Below are 20440 nucleotides of genomic sequence, written 5' to 3' on the forward strand. Positions count from 1 at the left end.
ATCTGGAACTCTATATTCTTGGGGAGGGAAGCTTCTCTTTATGAGGGGGTTATGTTTATATTTCCTTTTTTGAACCTCCCCCCCCCCTTTTTTAAAGCAACACCATGGTGTTCTCATTGTTCCTAGCCCTCTCTGGGACCTTAGGGTAAAGGACAGCCAATAAATAAATGAATAATCACAATGCTTTTTGGTTAATGTGCTGAGGAATATCTCTGTGCGGTGTCTCTTGAAAAAGAGGAGCATTCTCTGGATTATTCTTCAGATAAGAAGTATAAGAAGGTATCTGAAGAAGTGTGCATGCACACGAAAGCTCATACCAATAACAAACTGAGTTGGTCTCTAAGGTGCTATTGGAAGGATTTTTTTTTTTATTTTGTTTCGACTGCGGCAGACCAACACGGCTTCCTACCTGTAATTAGAAATCAATGACCCTGTGGGACCCATGTCTGTCATTTCCAAGGGGGCTACTCTGAGTAGGACTGGTGTTGGCTGCAGCCTAATAAAGATATTTATAAGAACTTAATGGACTGGTGTGTTTTTTTAAAGCCCTTTAAAATTAGAGGCACCTGTCAGCAGTATACAGTCCCCAAATCTGCCCTTTCACAAAGCTGCTCTTAATCTGATGACAGTTAACTCCCCTACCTCAGCGCCCCCCCCCACAAATCCAGGCAAACCCTCCCACTCTGCTCTCAAGTTGTCCTTCCTCCCAGCACACCACCTTCCTTCCATCTCTCCTCTTCTCCCATCAGCCTTCATGGGCGTAGCCAGGATTTGGGGGGGGGGCAGGCCTTTTGTGGGGATGGGGCAGAACCTCAGCTTGCTATCTATTTTATTGATTTTTATTGATTTGGCTACGTCCATCAGCCTGCCCAGCCTGCCTTCTTCTCCTGCATCTCTCTGCATCATTGCACTCCCGTCTCCATAGCAACCGGCCAGGAAGGAGAAGGTGGCTTGAGCATCACATCACATCCGCAGAGCCACAGAGAAGAGGAAGGGAGGGAAGGAGCCCAGGCTGCGATGATGAAGCAGGTGAGGGGAAGGAGGAATGCCGCAAGCTGCAGGGGGCCGTGGGCAGGAGAGTGTCAAATGGGGAGGGGAGTATTATGGGTTGTTGTTATCAATGGGCCTGCAGGGTGCATAGGTGTGACAGTGAAGCAACTGGCCTCAGTCAGTGTGGAAATGGTTGATGTGAGCTGGCAAGGCTTTCGGTGTGAAAAGGACGGCAGCCTCATTTGGGAATAACCAGATGTCAAAAAGAAAAACAACTACCAAACTTTTATTTTATTTTTTTTAAGAAATATTTATTAAGATTTTAAAAAAACAGATATACAAAAACACATAATAACCAAAACAAGAAAAAAAATAAGAGTAAACACACACAAAAAAAGATACAAAAAATTAAAAACAATTCTTTTTCATAATTTAAAACTCATTTGCTTGTTTCTTTGACTTCCTCACACCTCCCCTTCTTGTATTCCCATTTAAATAATCAAATCAGCAAATCCTTACCCTCTTTCATTTATCTTATCTCTGTAACTTAACATTTTATAACTCAGTATTTTCATCTATTATCAATTCATTTTTGCATATTCTTATTAACTTTGTTACTAATACCACTTATTTCCAATCCAACACCATTTTAGTTATTATTATTTTTTACCTATTTATACCCTTCTTCCATATTCTTAAAGCATTACAGCTGGAAACCACTTAATTTCTATCCAACATCATTCTAACATTCATTAATTTTGCAATATTTCTGTAAATAGTCTTTAAATTTCTTCCAATCTTCTTCCACCGCCTCTTCTCCCTGGTCCCGGATTCTGCCAGTCATTTCTGCCAATCCCATATAGTCTTCATCTGCCATTCTTCCAAAGTGGGTAAATCTTGTGTCTTCCAATACTTTGCAATACGTATTCTTGCTGCTGTTGTAGCGTACAACAACTACCAAACTTTTAGAAGACATCTGAAGGTGGCCCTGTTTAGGGAAGCTTTTAATGTTTAATAGGTTATTGTATTTTAGTGTTCTGTTGGAAGCCGCCCAGAGTGGCTGGGGAAACCCAGCCAGATGGGCAGGGTATAAGTAATAAATTACTATTATTATTATTATTAGGCAGTGTACATGACATACATTTGCAGCACCCCCCTAAGAACCCTGGGAACTGTAGTTTGTTCCAGGTGCTGGGATTCGTAAAACTGCTAAGGGTAAACCACAACTCCCATGATTTATTTATTTTTTGACTGGGTGTGCTTTAAATGAACCGGCTATAAGAAGCCTAAGTTGCCTTTAAATAGTTCTAATTTCCGACGGGAAGACCAGCCCAATTCCGATTTGTGTCGCTTTTGCTGTTGAACACCATGATTATTTTTTTTTAAAAAAATCTGCACAGCTTTCTTAGTTGTCTCTTTGCAAAACTACTTACATTGTGAAACAGCTGTTGGGCTGCCTCTTTAAATATTTTAACTTTGGTCACCGCCACTTTGCAGAAGGAACTCAAGGGCCTCCTGGAAATTTAGCTTTGTGCAACTGAAGCGGTTTTAAGAGCTCGATTTCCCTGGCACGACAAACCCATGCTAAAAAAAACCATAAAACTCCTCAGACTTTTTTTTTTTGCAGTTCATAAATCTTCCTGTTAATTGTTTGCTCATCCCACATCCCGTCTCAACCCATTTCCTGTCACTTTCCTAACCGCAAGAAGTCTGTGTCTCTCTAAAAAAAAGTGGCAGCCATGCTTCTGAATATTGGTTTGTTGGAAATCGCAGTTGTGGGGGGGAAGGCTTTTGTGCTCGGATCCTGCTCACGGGTTTCCCTTGTGAACACCTGGTCAGCCTCTGTGAGAACAGGATGCTGGACTAGATAGGCCATTGGCTTGGCCCAGCAGGACTTTTCTTAAATTCTCATGGAAACCACAGGAGGGCAGAGTGCTCTTGAGCTCTGTTCCCGCTTGCACGTTTCCCATAATACACATCTGGTTGGCTGCTCTGAGAAGAGGATATTGGACTTGATGGGTCTTCAGCTTGATCCAGCAAGCTGCACTTCTATTCTTTTGATTGGTTGAGCTAGGCTAGACGTGGGGAAGCAGTTTATTTAAAAGAATTATACGAGTTGCTAGAAGCCGCAAGAGAGGAGAGTACTTTTTGAACTCAAGTCCTGCTTGTGATCTTCCCACTGTTGGCCATTGCATGCCCCACAACATTTCTCTGATGAAAATAGGGTCGGCCTATTCAATAATAATACTGTAATAATAATACAGCAGAGACATCACCTTGCCAACAAAGGTCAATATAGTTAAAGCTATGGTTTTCCCAGTAGTGATTTATGGAATTGAGAGCTGGACCATAAAGAAGGCTGATCGCCGAAAAATTGATGCTTTGGAATTATGGTGTTGGAGGAGACTCTTGAGAGTCCCATGGACTGCAAGAAGATCCAACCTATCCATTCTGAAAGAAATCAGCCCTGAGTGCTCACTGGAAGGACAGATCCTGAAGCTGAGGCTCCAGTACTTTGGCCACCTCATGAGAAGAGAAGACTCCCTGGAAAAGACCCTGATGTTGGGAAAGATGGAGGGCCCAAGGAGAAGTGGATGACAGAGGACAAGATGGATGGATAGTGTTCTCGAAGCTACCAGCATGAGTTTGACCAAACTGTGGGAGACCGTGGAAGACAGGAGTGCCTGGCGTGTTCTGGTCCATGGGGTCACAAAGAGTCGGACATGACTAAATGACTAAACAACAACAACCTCGGGTTAAGAACTTAATTCGTTCTGGAGGTCCGTTCTTAACCTGAAATTGTTCTTAAACTGAGGTACCACTTTAGCTAATGGGGCCTCCCACTGCCGCCACACAATTTCTGTTCTCATCCTGAAGTAAACTTCTTAACCCGAGGTACTATTTCTGGGTTAGCGGAGTCTGTAACCTGAAGTGTTTGTAACCTGAAGCATTTGTAACCAGAGGTACCACTGTAATAATAATAATAATAATAATAATAATAATAATAATAATAGTTATTTTTACACTGCCCATCTGACTGGGTTGCCCCAGATTTCTCTGATGAAAATAGGGACATCCTATTCAATCATCACCATCATCAATCATTCCCCCCTGGGGGCACTCAAAGGTATGCAGTACCATCTCCAAATGTTAAAAGTGTGGCACTTACTAGAACAACTGCATGGTGAGTACTGGCATTTTTTTTTCCTTTTAAAAAAGCACAGGTAGTTGCTGTTATTTTACTACTCATACCCCACCCATCTGACTGGATTGCCCCAGCCACTCCGAGCAGATTTCAACATATATAAAAAGATAATAAAACATTAAACATGTAAAAAAACTTCCTTCTACAGGGCTGCCTTCAGATGTCTTCTAAAGGTTGTATAGTTTCCTATCTCCTTGGCTCAGGGGGTCGCATAGCTCCATATCCTCCAACATTTATCAGATGAAAATAGGAACGTCCTAAGGAAAAGCGGAGCATTTCAGGGTCAAAAAAGAAACTGGGATGGCTTCTGCAAATCCAGGACTGTCACTGGAAAATAGAGGTACTTGGAGGGGTCTGCCATTATGAGAACAGAATAATAATAAAAAATTTTATTTATACCCCGCCCTCCCCAGCCAAGACCGAGCTCAGGGCAGCTAACACCAAATATAAAAACAATTGATTAGAATACAGCTTAAAAAACAAAATTAAAATACAACATTAAAACATTAAAACATTAAAATGCAGCCTCATTTCAGTGGAACTCAATCAAAAACTTTTGGGGGGATAAAAACATCAAGTCTTCATCAAGGATAACTATCCCGACTGGTCCTACATGGGCTAGAAAAAAGCCAATGAAGTCCCCAAATAGGAGTTCCAACAGAGAATGCTGGACCAGATGGGCCACTGGCCTGATGCAGCGGACTCTTCTTATGCCCTTAACCTTTGGCCCTCTGGGTGCTTGTTGTTGTTGTTTAGTTGTTTAGTCATGTCCGACTCTTCGTGGCCCCATGGACCAGAGCATGCCAGGCACTGCTGTCTTCCACTGTCTCCCACAGTTTGGTCAAACTCGTGCTGGTAGCTTCGAGAACACTGTCCAACCATCTCGTCCTCTGTCGTCCCTTCTCCTTGTGCCCTCCATCTTTCCCAGCACCAGGGTCTTTTCCAGGGAGTCTTCTCTTCTCATGAGGTGGCCAAAGTATTGGAGCCTCAGCTTCAGGATCTGTCCTTCCAGTGAGCACTCAGGGCTGATTTCCTTCAGAATGGAGAGGTTTGATCTTCTTGCAGTCCATGGGACTCTCAAGAGTCTCCTCCAGCACCATAATTCAAAAGCATCAATTCTTCGGCGATCAGCCTTCTTTATGGTCCAGCTCTCACTTCCATACATCACTACTGGGAAAACCATAGCTTTAACTATACAGACCTTTGTTGGCAAGGTGATGTCTCTGCTTTTTAAAATGCTGTCTAGGTTTGTCATTGCTTTTCTCCCAAGGAGCAGGCGTCTTTTAATTTTGTGACTGCTGTCACCATCTGCAGTGATCATGGAGCCCAAGAAAGTCAAATCTCTCACTGCCTCCATTTCTTCCCCTTCTATTTGCCAGGAGGTGATGGGCCCAGTGGCCATGATCTTCGTTTTTTTGATGTTGAGCTTCTGCTAAACTACAACTCCCATCAGCCCCAGCAAGTGTGACCAATGTCTAAGGATGATGGGAGTTGTGGTTCAGCAATGTCTGGCAGGTCCAGGATTCCTTACCACATGCCCTAGACTAGAGCAACCGAGCATCATTGTTCGTGACCATTGTTTGGTCCCCTTCAACTTACTGGCTTCCATTTCCTCCTAAAGTCGCCCACCAACCAACCATTTTAAGCTTCCCATCTGCTTTGTGCCAAAACACGATGGGGGAATGTTCCAGGGGGTTCACACTGGCTGTGTGCTGCCTTCTTTTAACCTCCCTCCCTTCCCCACGTTTGGAAAGATAATTCCCCCATTTGCTGGGAAAAACATTCCTCAGAGATGACATCCCATGCCTGGCTGAACTTTCCCCCAGAACTGGACGTCCTGTGACCATGCAAGATTCAGATTCATTTCAGGCACTCCCAATGTAGTAAACGCCTTTCCTAATTCCCCAGGAGGTTCAGATTTCCAGCTGGAGGCCAAATGAATTCTTTTGGGTGTGAAGTAATTGGCCTTCCTGGTTCTGCTTGTGGATTCCCAGCTACTGAATTACTGGATGTGCTGTGAATGGCGCTTGGATGTACAGTGGTACCTCGGGTTAGAGACTCTTCAGGTTATAAACGCTTCAGGTTACAGATTCCGCTAACCCAGAAATAGTACCTCGGGTTAAGAAGTTTACCTCAGGATGAGAACAGAAATCGCGGGGCGGCAACATTAGCTAAAGTGGTGCCTCAGGTTAAGAACAGTTTCAGGTTAAGAACCGACCTCCGGAACGAATTATGGTAAGTTCTTAACCTGAGGTACCACTGTATTTCTTTTTCACACATTGAACCTGCTTGAGTAAATGCTTTCCTGCAGGCAATTTCATAAGGAGAACCTACTGGATGAGGCCAATGGCCCACCAAGTCCAGCATCCTATTTTCACAGTGGCCAACCAGATGCTTGTGAGAAACCAGCAAGCATGAGAGCATTCTCCTTTCATGTGGTTTCCAGCAATTGGTATTCAGAGGCTGCCACAAACTATGGAGACAGAGCAAAGCCAATGTGGCTAGTAGTCGTCGCTAACCATTTCCTCCACTACTTTCTTCAATTCATAGATACAGTGGTACCTCAGTTAAGTACTTAATTCGTTCCAGAGGTCCGTTCTTAACCTGAAACTGTTCTTAACCTGAAGCACCACTTTAGCTGATGGGGCCTCCTGCTGCTGCCGGAGCACGATTTCTGTTCTCATCCTGAAGCAAAGTTCTTAACCTGAAGCATTATTTCTGGGTTAGCGGAGTCTGTAACCTGAAGCGTATGTAACCTGAAGCGTATGTAACCCGAGGTACCACTGTATAGATATAGATATATAGATAGATTTTCGGTTTTATACATTTCAATAATTTTACAATCATTTTAACATTTCAAAACTTGACTTCCTTCCCCCTCTTTCCACAATTCCTTAAATTAATTTTTCATATTTTCTGCAAATCCAAATTAACTCTTAATTTGCTCATTTAGTCATCTGCTTTAAATATATACCCTTATAAAACTGCAGCTTATTACAATAATCCTGCCAATGTTCTTATCCGTTTACAGTTTGTTTTGTGAATATTCAATAAACCATTTCCATTCTTTTATAAAAAGTTTTTTATCTTGTTTTCTTATTTTTCTGGTAAGTTTCGCCACTTCTGCGTATTTGCCATAATTTTTTGCATCCTTTCTTTTTTCGCTGGGAGTTCTCTTCTTTCCATTTTTGGGCAAGTAACGTTCTTGCCACTGTAGTCACATGCATGAATAAATTTCAATGCAGTTTGGGTAGTTCTGTCCCTATAATTCCCTAAAGGAAAGCTTCTGGGTGGTTGTTTTTACAGACGTTATTTTAAACATATTTTTCAATTCATTCTATGTCATTTATTTCTTTTTGAAGCCATCTAGATTGGCGGCTATGACTGCCTTCTCTGGGGATGAATCTCATTCCCCTTCCTGATTCGATTGATTCTGTATGGTGGACTTCTGGTCTTTGGGGAAAGAGACTCATTCATGACATCAACTGCAAAGGAAGGAAGGAATTTCCACTACATCCTTCCTTTGATCAGTACTTTTTAAAAAATGCATGTGTGCTCGTGTGTCTTTTCCAGACTTTAGCAGACGACACTGAAGACGTGTCTCTTGACTTCGGAAACGAAGAGGAGTTGGCCTTAAGGAAAGCAAAGATCAGGTAAATGAAGTAAATTAATTTTATTATTTACATACCCTTCAACATTTCTCCGATGAAAATAGGGACGTCCCATTCCACAATGATGATTTTACTATTTATACCCCACACATCTTATTGGGTTGGCCAAGCCACTCTGGGCAGCTTCCAGCATATATAAAAACATAATAAAACATTAAACATTAAAAAAAACCCCTTCCTTATACAGTGGTACCTCGGGTTACATACACTTCAGGTTACATACGCTTCAGGTTACAGACTCCGCTAACCCAGAAATAGTACCTCGGGTTAAGAACTTTGCTTCAGGATGAGAACAGAAATCGTGCTCCGGCGGCGAGCCAGCAGCAGGAGGCCCCATTAGCTAAAGTGGTGCTTCAGGTTAAGAAAAGTTTCAGGTTAAGAACAGACCTCCGGAACGAATTAAGTACTTAACCCGAGGTACCACTGTACAGGATTGCCTTCAGATGGCTCAGGGGTCAGATAACTCAACACCCTCCAACATTTCTCCAATGGAATTAGGGACATCCTAAGGAAAAGCGGGACATTCCGGGATCAAATCAGAAACCGGGACTGCTTCTATAAATCAGGGATGTCCCTGGGAAATAGGGTCATTGGAGGGTCTGTATTTATTGATTTTACCCATTGCATTTATATTCCAACATCCCTCACCCAAAGGTGATGTAAGTCATTCTCCTACTCCTCATTTAATCCCCACAATGACTCTGTGAGGTAGGTTAGGCTAAGAGGCAGAGACTGACTCCAAGGTGAGCTTCATGACCAAGTGGGGATTTGAATCCAGGTCTTCCAGGCCCCAGTCTGACAGTCTAACCACTACACCACCCCTCCAAAATTCAATTGCAGAAATGTGTGTTCGTAGGTCATAATTATTCGCGATGATTATAAGGATGAGCCATTGGGTCAGTTTCTCGCTTTCCAAGTACGTTTCACGTATCCGTATCCTTTTGTGGTTTTCTGTTTGAGTCCTCCTGGAAACTCACCAGCGTTTCATTGCAAACTTATCCAAAAATCACTTCCAGGAAGTGTGTTCAGTGCAAAACTCTTAATTACTGCAATTTCAATCACGATTGAGCTGTGCTGAATCCCTAGCAATGCCCCTACTAAGCAGTAGTATCGCTGAAGCCTGTTTGATAGGTAAAGGTAAAGGACCCCTGGATGATTAAGTCTGGTCAAAGGCAACTATGGGGTTGCGGCGCTCATCTCACTTTGAGGCCGAGGGACCCAGCGTTCCTCCTCAAAGATGTTGTAGCCCTGCGTTTTCACACTATCAAGTCCATTTTTTTGAAGGGCAATTTAAGAAAATCCACATGGATCAGTGGTTTTGCATATGCACTTGACCCTGGGCAGAGGATGCTACGCATTATATGCTATTCTGTAAATTGTGTGAAACACCTAACCAAAAAATATCTGGAGAAAATTTTCTACCCTCAGCGACATCAATATGATTTGATATCTGTTGTCTGGTTTGGACAGGCGCATAATGCTTAATACAGCTAAATTCACAGGGGAGCTTTCCCAACCTAGACAAGGCCAAGTGGTCACCCTCAAAATTTAAGATTCTATGTTTTTGTGTGGTTTTTTTAATGCATGCTTTATTTATTACATAGGCCAAGCCTTTTATTTCCAAGTGCAATTATTATGTATATTTTCTACTTACACAATTCTGTTTGGCTACAACCAGCATTCGGTTGCCTTGTTAGTGAAATTTGAATCTGGATATGGGAGGCTGTGGAAAAGATGGCTCTGTCCCCAGGAACACGCCAACTTCTCAAGTCTCGAAGAGTCTCACAACGGTGGAACTGGGGAGACTCTGCACTAAATGAACTATAAGAACTTCAGAAAAGATGCTCCATTTTTGAAACCTCGGCTGCACGTTTCAATGTACATAGAAAGCTGAGAAGTTTGGGACTTTTCTGTTGTGTTGTTGTTAAACCACAGCTGCTAATACGACTCCACGTGCAACTTCATTTTTTACCATATTCCACAAAGGGGAACCCCAGGCTTCTGTTAAAAACAACACCAGACTGAACATACAGATCTATGAGGAAATGAGAGACCCATCGCTTCTGTCTCTTTACAGCGAAGGGATCTCAAGCGTGGCTGCTGCAAGTTGTCTGCAAGTAGAGTTTTTAAATGTTTCCATGCATCATCATTTTTACTTTTTTTGAAATTACATTCCAATCCCTTTTTAAGAACAAACTCGAGCAGCTTGCTCAAAGAGTCCATTAAATGCAATAGAAGTGGTTTGAATGACTAAGATGGAACCAATATATAATTCTTAGAATCGTAGGTCCCAGGTCTTATCTAGTCTAACCTCCTACAAGGCAGGAGTCACAGATAAAGAATCCCTGACAGATGGCCAGCCGACCTCCACCTAAAAAAACCTCCAGTTCTGAGCTCCACTACCTTCCAAGGTAGTCTTTTTCACTGTCAAACATCTCTTTCAGACAGAAAAGTTCTTCATAGTGTTAATTATGGTACCTGAATACCTGAAGGAGCATCTCCACTCTCATCATCCAGCCCAGATGCTGAGGTCCAGCGCCGATGGCCTTCTGGCGGTTCCCTCCCTGCGAGAAGTGAGGTTACAGGGAACCAGGCAGAGGGCCTTCTCGGTAGTGGCGCCCTCCCATCAGATGTCAAGGAAATAAACAACTACCTGACTTTTAGAATACATCTGAAGGCAGCCCTGTTTAGGGAAGCTTTCAATGTTTGATGTTTTATTGTGTTTTTAATATTCTGTTGGGAGCCGCCCAGAGCGGCTGGGGAAACCCAGTCAGATGGGCAGGGTATAAATAATAAATTATTGTTAGTATCCTTGCAACAACCTTGTGAAATAGGACTGGCCACCCATGAAACTCTGTGGCTGAGTGGAGATTTGAACCAAAATGCCCAACACAATAAGCCGGAGGCTGGCAACCCGTGTCCTTCCTGGTGTCATTAGAAGTCATTTCAGCTTCAGACAGCTTGACGTATGACTAGGGGTTATGGTGGCGCCTGCCCTTTGGAACGCCCTCCCATCAGATGTCAAAGAAATAAACAACTATCTGACTTTTAGAAGACATCTGAAGGCAGCCCAGTTTAGGGAAGTTTTTAATGTTTGATGTTTTACTGTGTTTTCATATATGCTGGAAGCCGCCCAGAGTGACTGGGGCAATCCAGTCAGATAGGTGAGGTACAAACAACAACAACAACAACATTCAGAATGTTAAATAAAAGGTTCGTCCACAGGAGTCAAAACGCCAATATGCGTCAGAGTATGCATCCGTGCAATGGAGGGGGACACAAGACAGAGGAGGAAAAGGCCAAGATGGTGCTAAGCCAACATGGCGCTCTCCAGATGTTTTAGACTCCATCTCCCATCAACCCTTGTCCAGCAGCCATACACTTTCATTAGAATGTGCTGCCTCACTGTATAGTAAGTCTTGCACTACTGTAGGATCTGTAACTGGAGGTAGCATGCAGCTGTGAATCAGCAGGTAATCACATCACACGCGTGCTTGAGGGAGGCTGCAGGCTGCAGATAAGGCACATGTTCCCTGTTCAATCCCTGGTATTTCCACGCACGACTGGGAAAGACACAGGAAAGTCACTGATGAGTTGCGTCTACGATACTGAAGCTGATGGATGAGGTATAAAGTGTAGGGTTCCAGCTTCATAAAAGCTTAGCATGTTTGAATCTAATTAGTGTGTGAAGGGGTTAAACCATAGAGTAGGGAGTCCTACCAGGCTTAGCCTTTGGCATCACTTCCTACCTTGGGAGGAAATGGGTCACCAAGCCTTTGTTATCTCTCCCTCCATGTGGACTGCATTATGTAAGCAGCTCTGAGTTGGTCGCTCCAGCCTCATGGCTTTCACCAGCCTCTTTTGTCTCAGACCAGAATGGAGTCTAAAACTAACATTTCTCTCCCTCCCATTACTTTAGAAATGTTTACCTTTTGTAACTAAGCAATGTTTTATTGCCTGTTCATATTTCCCAACTGCTGTATGGAAAAGCACATGGATCTGACCTTTGAAGAATTTAATAAGTAAACAATTTTATGACTTAAAAATAAAACCTATCTCCATGCTAGCTTGGGAAAAGCCTGTAAAAGGGGATATTTTGCCACTCACTGGAAAGGTGCATTTAGAAGGTTTTACTCCTATACTTCCATGCTTTACTTTGCTGCATGTTTTGTGATTCTAACTGTCTGCTGGGATTCTCTCACCAGAGAGTACTTGCCCCAAACTTGGGTCATGGCTTCCGGGATGCAACACAAAACAACTTAGCATATGTTCCGGATCGTTCTCTCCTAGGCATCCTCTGGCCACCTTCTTCCACCTCTTTTTCCGAGTGAGTGCCATCGTGACCTACCTAGTCTGCGACTGGTTCAGCAAAAGTTTCATTGCCTGTTTTGTCCTCATTCTCCTCCTCCTGTCCTTCGACTTCTGGTCTGTGAAGGTAAGGACACTCTGGGCATCTCACAACTCTAATGTTATGCCACCTTGCGCCATTTTGTCTTTCATCCAATGGCGTGAAACAGTCTGCCATCTCCCCTCTCCTTAGTCTCAGTGTTGCCCTTGTAATGCTCCGCAGGGAGAAGGAGGATAGGGACAAAAGCAGACTCCATTGGCACAGTCAGGCATTAACTCTGGCGCCACCTACTGTTGGTCCTCCTGCCTTCTGCCCTACCAGTCCCAATGGGCACCATCGAACACTGCCTTTGTTGTGGCATAAGAAGGGCCCCGAAGCTGGATCAGGCCAGTGGCCCAGATAGCCTGGCATCCTGATCCAAAAAATACAGATCTCTCTATGGAAATGGTGTACCAGTGGTATTTAACTCCTAGTAAGTTAGCAAAAATGCAAGTACAAATACCTGCTGGAAATGTAAAGAAAAAGAAGGTACCTTTTACCATATGTGGTGGCTGTGTAAGGTAATAAAAGCATTCTAGGAAATGATATATAATGAACTGAAAAAAATGTTTAAAATAACTTTTATTTAAAAAAAAACCAGAAGCTCAGGAACCTAGAAGACAAAACCTTCAGGAAAGAATGGGAAACATTTTTCATTTATTTAGGAGACCACTATAAGCAGATGAAAACAAACACTGCGGACAACATGGACAGATACAAAATACAGATTATGAAATAATATGCAGTTGAAAATGTTGACAATAGGACCCATGGAGGGGGTGGGGAGATGTCTGGAGATTCTGGGAAATCTCTAAATATGGATATGTATTTAGTATTGTTGCAACTTTACACTTGTGAAATCAAATAAAAATGATTATAAAAAAACCAAAAATACAGACCACTCTAGCTGGCTGGCTTTCACCCTCTCATTTAGAATGTCACTGGAAGGCTGCTGGTCGGTTTGCGATGGTGGAACCAGATTGATGAGGATGGGAAAAGCCACTGGGTGTACGAAGCGAAAAAGGTATTCCTTTACATTGTCTTTCACAGAGCACAGAAGGGCCCTTGCCGGTGGACCATGTGTTGTAGCGGGCAATAGCTCAGTTGGTAGATTCTGAGACTCTTAATCTCCCAGGGTTGGGGCTTTGAGCCTCACTTTGGGCCAAAGATTCCTGCATTGCAGAGGGTTGGACCAGATGACCCTCATGGTCCTTTCCAAGTTTACGATTCTATGATTCTAAGTGGTTCCCAAACCCTCGGTTCCATAAACACATCGGCAGTGCCCCCCTACACCCGATTAAAAAGCATAATTCAGAATACAGTCGTACCTTGGTTTTCGAACAGAACGCGTTCTGAATGCGCAGGCGCACCAGAAACAATTGCGGAAGCCGCATCGGACGTTTGGCTTCCAAAAAAGCCATTCAAAAACTGGAACAGTCGCTCCTGGGTTTCGATCATTCGGGAGCCGAAACAGACGAGTACCAAGGCGTTCAACAGCCAAGGTACGACTGTAGTGGCTCACGCAACCCCCATAGGAAGATAACAACACAGTAGAATTCAAAACAGAAACAAATAAGTGTACATGTATTCACAAACCAATTAAGACCATTTAGTTTGATTAATTTGACAAAATTGATAAATGTGATCCAGTGATACCAGCCTTTCTATCTCCAGCAGCCCCCTGCTGCCCCCTTGCCTCTTAGCAAGGTACAGTGGTACCTTGGTTCTCGAACGGCTTAGTTGATAAACAAATCAGCTCCTGAATGCCAAAAACCCGGAAGTGAGTGTTCTGGTTTTTGAACGTTCTTTGGAAGCTGAACGTCCAACACGGCTTCCGCTTGAGTGCAGGAAGCTCCTGCAGCCAATCGGAAGCCGCACCTTGGTTTCTGAATAGTTTCGGGAGTCGAACGGACTCCCGGAATGGATTAAGTTCGAGAACCAAGGTTTTATTGTAATCCTAGCTAACACCAAGCATCCCAGGGCAAGTTACTTCCCACTTTGGAACCACTGGTCTAAAACATACAGGGAAAGCGCAAGAAGAAGTTCATAATTTCAAGAATTGGGGGGTGGGAAAGGATGGAGATAGGCTTTTCTCCCCCGTAATATTATTGCTCGGAGTCCTCCAACAGATAGCAGACAGAGGAAAGGACTTCTTCAAATAATATGCAATTAAGTTTTTGACTACACCACTGTTGGATGCACACAAGCCACCCGAAATGAGGGAAACAAAGCAACAGTTGCCTCATTTAGGCCTGGAATTTTTATGCCAGCTTATGTGTATAGCAAGGGCGGTCCACATAATGATAATTTTATAATTTTATAATTTATAATTTTATAATTTATTATTTATATGCCACCCATCTGACTGGACTGGGTCGCCCCAGCCACTCCCAACAAAATATTAACATTTAATATTAAAATATTAAAAACACAATAAAACATCAGCCACTAAAAACTGCCCTGAACAGGGCTGCCATTAGATGTCTTCTTAATGCCAAATCTGCTCAACAACTTTTGGGGTGTCCTGGTTTTTACTTTTTGAAATATGGCAACCCTACCCTCTGCCTGCTTACACATTTGGTGACAGAGGCCATTTCCCCCAAACCACGCTCATCTGCCCCACACCTGATGCCAAGTGATTCCAGGTGTGGGGGGTCTGGAAATCTACTGCAGTTTTTCATTTAAAATACTGCTTAGTTTTTTTGTTTTAAAACCCAAAGCCATGTGCAAATGAAGGCAAGGTGTATCAAAATGTAAAATGAAGATAAAATGCAATTCCGCAGTGACGTGGCCAATATTTCTTGAGTAAACGGAAAAAAGGCCTTTTTTTAAATGCATGGGACCAACATATCCACCGACACGGTACCAAATTTTAAGGAAGTTTATTGCCAATAATGAGGAAATGAATCTGTTTTCCTAGAATCAGATTGTATATGGCAGAAGTTCCCATTTCTGTTTAATTCTGCGTCATTTTCGCAGAGATTTCAGCTGATGGTAACCCACCCGTCTCTTTCCCCCACTTTCCTCCACCATAGGTCCCGTCAACCATAGCCGCCCCCACCGAAGTCGAAGCCCGGATATTCTGGCTGGGCTTGATCATCTGCCCAGTCATCTGGACACTTTTTTTCTTCAGCACCTTGTTTTCCTTGAAGCTGAAATGGCTGGTAAGGGGTTGGACAAAAGTTTGCAAGAGCCCAGGGGGCAGACGTGGGGCATGGAGGGAGAGGAAGACCTGTTGAAAAGGCAGAAGTCCTTGCACCAATGGGACATCTTTGTTGGATACAAGCCTATACAGATGCGATAAATAATATTGGCTAATATTGGCTAATATTGGCTCTTCACACCCCAGATCATAGCACAGGGGTCAGCAAACTTTTTCATCAGGAGGCTGGTCCACTGTCCCTCAGACCTAGTGGGGGGCCAAACTATATTTTTTTTGGGGGGGGGGAAATGAACGAATTCCTATGTCCCACAAATAACCCAGAGATGCATTTTAAATAAAAGCACACATTCTACTCATGTAAAAACACCAGGCAGGCCCCACAAAGAACCCAGAGATGCATTTTAAATAAAAGCACACATTCTACTCATGTAAAAACATCAGGCAGGCCCCACAAATAACCCAGAGATGCTTTTAAATAAAAGGACACATTCTACTCATGTAAAAACACGCTGATTCCTGGACGGTCCATGGGCCAGATTGAGAAGGTGATTGGGCTGGATCTGGCCCCCGGGCCTTAGTTTGCCAACCCATGTCATGGCACATGAAAGAACAGTCATAACTCACCACCCAGCTTCTGATGGAAAAACTTGGGGATCTACATTAAGGGAAAAAAGCAATAGAGTCTCAGAAGTCTCTTCAGTCTAGGAAGGTAGCCAAGGTTAGGGGTGCAGAAAAAAATAGACTCAGTACACAATTAAAGACAATTTATCAAATTCGCACTGACCTAGAACACAGCTGAAATTTGTGCCTATCTGAATTTTGCAATGCAGTTGTCCAACTAACATTTACAAGAAGCCACTGATATTAGGGTAAAGCATACATGAAGAGGAAGATATTCATGAATATTATAGATATGATTCTGTGAACCGCCCTGAGATCTTATGACGAAGGGCAGTATATAAATCTAGTTAATAATAATAATATTAATAATAACAGAGAAAAATGCTTTACGTTAGGGGAAATTACTTGCAAAAATGGATGCATTCATCAAAACTGCATTTGTGTTTGTTAGGATAAATTCATGACAAAATGCTGCTGGAATTTTCACAAGGATTTCATATACTTTTGCAAATTTCTGCAAAACGTGGAGAACTGAATTTCATATTGGAAAACGGGAAAACTGAGAGAGCCGAAATTGACTGATCTATCCATCTCTAGTCAAGATGGATAAGTAACTCCCAACAGAATATCAGAGAAGATAATTTATTTGTTTATTACATTTCTATCCGACCTTTTCCTCGAAGGAGCTCAAAGTGGTGTACCTACTTCTCTGTCTCTATTATTATTATTATTATTATTATTATTATTATTATTATTATTAAGTGCACACTCAGTGGTGCATTCTGTGCACTGCCAACACACTTGCTGGTAAACGTCCCAACCTGCTTCTGTTTGCTGTTTGTTGCAGGCTCTTGTGATAGCTGGCATCTGCCTCCAAGCTGCCAACCTCTACGGCTACGTCCACTGCAAATTAGGAGGCTCACAAACCATCCACAAAGTCACCTCGAGATTCCCGGCGCAACAGATGTTCCAGAGGGTGAGTTAGTGCTGGCTGTTTAGCCAGCCTTGAGTCAAGGTGAGGGACGGCTGGTCCACGTCCAACACCACAAAGGAATGGAAATGCAGATTGCAATTTTGATATGTCAAGGGTAAATAGACGGACAACATTGCTGTGGGTTGGTGGGGTGGAGTTTGCATGATGCCTCGAGTCCCTTCCAATTCTTGGGCTCCTGTACCCAGTGAGGGTTAGCATCTAAGAGAGGAGGTTGCCGATTTGGTCAGACAAGTTTCTTTGCAAGTCAGTGGCCTTAGATAGCTGCTTAAGTGTCCTTAAGGGACGTGGGTGGTGCTGTGGGTTAAACCACTGAGCCTCTTGGGCTTGCCGATCAGAAGGTCGGCGGTTCAAATCCCTGCAACGGGGTGAGCTCCCGTTGCTCGGTCCCAGCTCCTGCCAACCTAGCAGTTTGAAAGCACACCAAAAATGCAAGTAGTTAAATAGGTACTGCTCCGGCGGGAAGGTAAACGGCGTTTCCATGCGCTGCTCTGGTTTCGCCAGAAGCAGTTTAGTCATGCTGGCCACATGACCTGGAAAAACTGTCTGCGGACAAATGCCAGCTCCCTCGGCCTTTAAAGCAAGATGAGTGCCGCAACCCCAGAGTCGTCTGTGACTAGACTTAACTGTCAGGGATCCTTTACCTTTAAGTGTCTTCATCAGCATCCCAAAAGATATGAATAGAATAGAATAGAATAGAATAGAATAGAATAGAATAGAATAGAATAGAATGTGTAGCATTCCTTCTAAAAAGGCCCAGGACGGAAGAGGGCAGTCTCTCTCTCTCCTTTTCTCAATCAATACAGCCTGAACACAAAGGGATATACCATCATACCTTGGATCCTGAACACCTTGCAAGTCGAATGTTTTGGCTCCCAAACGCCGGAAACCCAGGAGTGTTCCTGTTTGCGAACGTTCTTTGGAACCCGAACGTCCGACGGGGCTTCCACGGCTTCTGATTGGCTGCAGGACCTTCCTGCAGCCAATCAGAAGCAGTGCTTTGGTTTCCGAATGTTTTGGAAGTCGAACGGACTTCTGGAACAGATTCTGTTCGACTTCCAAGGTACGACTAACAAGCAAGGCTGGATAGAAGAGGAAAAGCAGTAGCTGCTGCGTTCTTCAGTTTTCGGGGACTGAGCGCAACTAGTTGATGCAATCTAACAGAGACTTCTGAAGGGGGCTTGGGCTGCCGTGACAAAGACGCCAGACATTTTATGTATGTTGCAGGATATGCCAGAGGATTTTCAGAAGACCGTCCTGAAGGGCATGGGAACACGAAACCATTAGAGCAGAAAGAAGTGGGAAAAACTGATTACCGGTAGGAACAATTTGATAGCACTGTTCTGGTGCTAAAGACCATCAGCTTATTGTTTGAAAAGCCCAGATGCAACACCATCTCCCACCTCCTATCTGTTGCACTCTGCGGTACCAGCCACCCACCGAGTCCCTGTTGCCTCCCCTCTTTTGCAAGCTATTCTCGTCTCTTCCTCTATTAGAGATTCTGGTATTCCCCTCTGTCCAACTCATCCCTAGTACAAAAGTTGGCAACTTTGGTCGCGGAGGAGGAACTGAAACAGACCCCTTCCACCCGTCCGCACAACCAGCCTCGGGAGCCATCAGTCAAGGCTCGTCTGCCCTATGGGCTCTGCCCTAAGCACTGTCAACAGACCCCCTAAGCAGAGCCAGAGCATCGTATAGGGCAGGGGTCAACAAACTTTTTCAGCAGGGAAGCGGTCCACTGTCCCTCATATCTAGGGGGGGGGGCATGACTATATTTTGGAGGGGAAAAATGAACGAATTCCTATGCCCCACAAATAACCCAGAGATGCATTTTAAATAAAAGGGCACATTCTACTCATGTAAAAACACCAGGCAGGCCCCACAAATAACCCAGAGATGCATTTTAAATAAAAGGACACATTCTTCTCATGTAAAAACACGCTGATTCCCGGACTGTCTGCAGGCCGGATTTAGAAGGCGATTGGGCCGGATCTGGCCCCTGGGCCTTAGTTCAGATTTCATTTCCTAGCCAGTCATGTTCCCGCTGGCCAGCTTACTTCAAAGAATCAGGAGTGTGGGACCCCACTGCTGTTTTTTGACAGGGCAGCGGTCCACAAACAAGTGTATACACTTTGGAACAACCTCTTTCTTGCTCTTAGGGGGAGAGGTAGTTGGGAGCACTAACTAGTTATCCAATCAGCAAGGTTTCCTGCCTGGAACCTTGGAGAGCCCCTGGCAGTCAGAGTAGACAGTACCAAACAAAGTGGCCCAATGGCATCAATCTGTGAGAGGCAACTTTCCTCTTTCCTTGAGCCCTTTCTTCAGAATCCATGAGGACTAGAATATTTACCGTATTTTTCGCTCTGTAAGACTCACCAGACCACAAGACACACCTAGTTTTTGGAGGAGGAAAGAAAGAAAAAAAATATTCTGAATCTCAGAAGCCAGAACAGCAAGAGGGATCGCTGTGCAGTGAAAGCAGCAATCCCTCTTGCTGTTCTGGCTTCTGGGATAGCTGCGTAGCCTGCATTCGCTCCATAAGTCGCACACACATTTCCCCTTACTTTTTAGGAGGGAAAAAGTGAGTCTTATAGAGCAAAAAATACAGTAATTCTAGAGGCAGATGTCAGTGGTAGAACATACGTTGCATAAATCCCTGGCATTTCGAGGCATGAATCTTCCATCCTGAAGAGCTGCTTCTGGTCCATGCAGACAATACCAAGTTTGAAGGACTGTTGGTCTGACTCTGTACAATTTCCTGCGTTCCTGGGAACTAGTAGACATGGAGGGGGCAGACTTTGCTCATGGGCCTGGGGTTCCCTACTCTTTAATGTGGCAGTGTTCCAGTTCACAGCCAGACTAAGAAACAATGCAGCTAGTCCACAGCACAGAACCCCCCTAAACAAACACTAATGCATTTGCTATTTAAATTATAACTCTTAGATGTATTCTGATCTTCCAGATCCTTCACGGAGAAAGACTGGCAGTCAAGAGAACCTGCGGTCTAAATATGGATCATCCCCCAACAACTTTATTCATCGGCAATTACTGAAAACAAAACTAAGGAGACTGAAGCAGAACGCAGAAATGATTGTGAGAAACTCTCCTTAAAGAGAGAGATGTACGTTTCTAAATAAAAGAACTTTCTACCGAAATATGTGTGTTTTAATTTTAGTTTAGCTTATTTTAAATAGTAGTTTAAAAACTGTTTTTTTACCAATAACTTTATTGTTTTATGTTCTTTGTAAATGGCTTTCGAGGGCTTTTTTTGCCTTTTTTTTTACAGCCAAGTGGTGTATAGGTTTTATTAAATAAATAAAGGTTCAAGGACTTTTGCTGATGAAGGTAACAGCCCTTAAGGGTAATCTAGCAATCAGAAGCAGACTTGTAACATGTGCTCAATGTATATATT

General features: G+C 43.5%; 2 protein-coding genes across 2 annotated transcripts in view; both read left to right on the forward strand.

The window, feature by feature from the left end:
• The window catches only part of LOC310749103 (myosin-11), a 1537435-nt gene that overhangs the window by 438331 nt on the left and 1078664 nt on the right, over positions 1 to 20440 (forward strand). The gene's annotated exons all lie outside the window — the stretch shown is intronic.
• On the forward strand, positions 686 to 20183 carry TVP23A (trans-golgi network vesicle protein 23 homolog A). Its single transcript, XM_083585922.1, has 8 exons — positions 686 to 1029; positions 7769 to 7848; positions 12157 to 12301; positions 13188 to 13277; positions 15289 to 15417; positions 16885 to 17013; positions 18256 to 18346; positions 19991 to 20183. The coding sequence occupies exons 1-7, from the start codon at positions 1018 to 1020 to the stop codon at positions 18313 to 18315; spliced, it is 645 nt and encodes a 214-aa protein (XP_083442048.1). The 5' UTR covers positions 686 to 1017; the 3' UTR covers positions 18316 to 18346; positions 19991 to 20183.

The sequence above is a fragment of the Podarcis filfolensis genome, assembly GCF_964270895.1.
Source record: "Podarcis filfolensis genome assembly, chromosome: 14".
NCBI lineage: Eukaryota > Metazoa > Chordata > Lepidosauria > Squamata > Lacertidae > Podarcis > Podarcis filfolensis.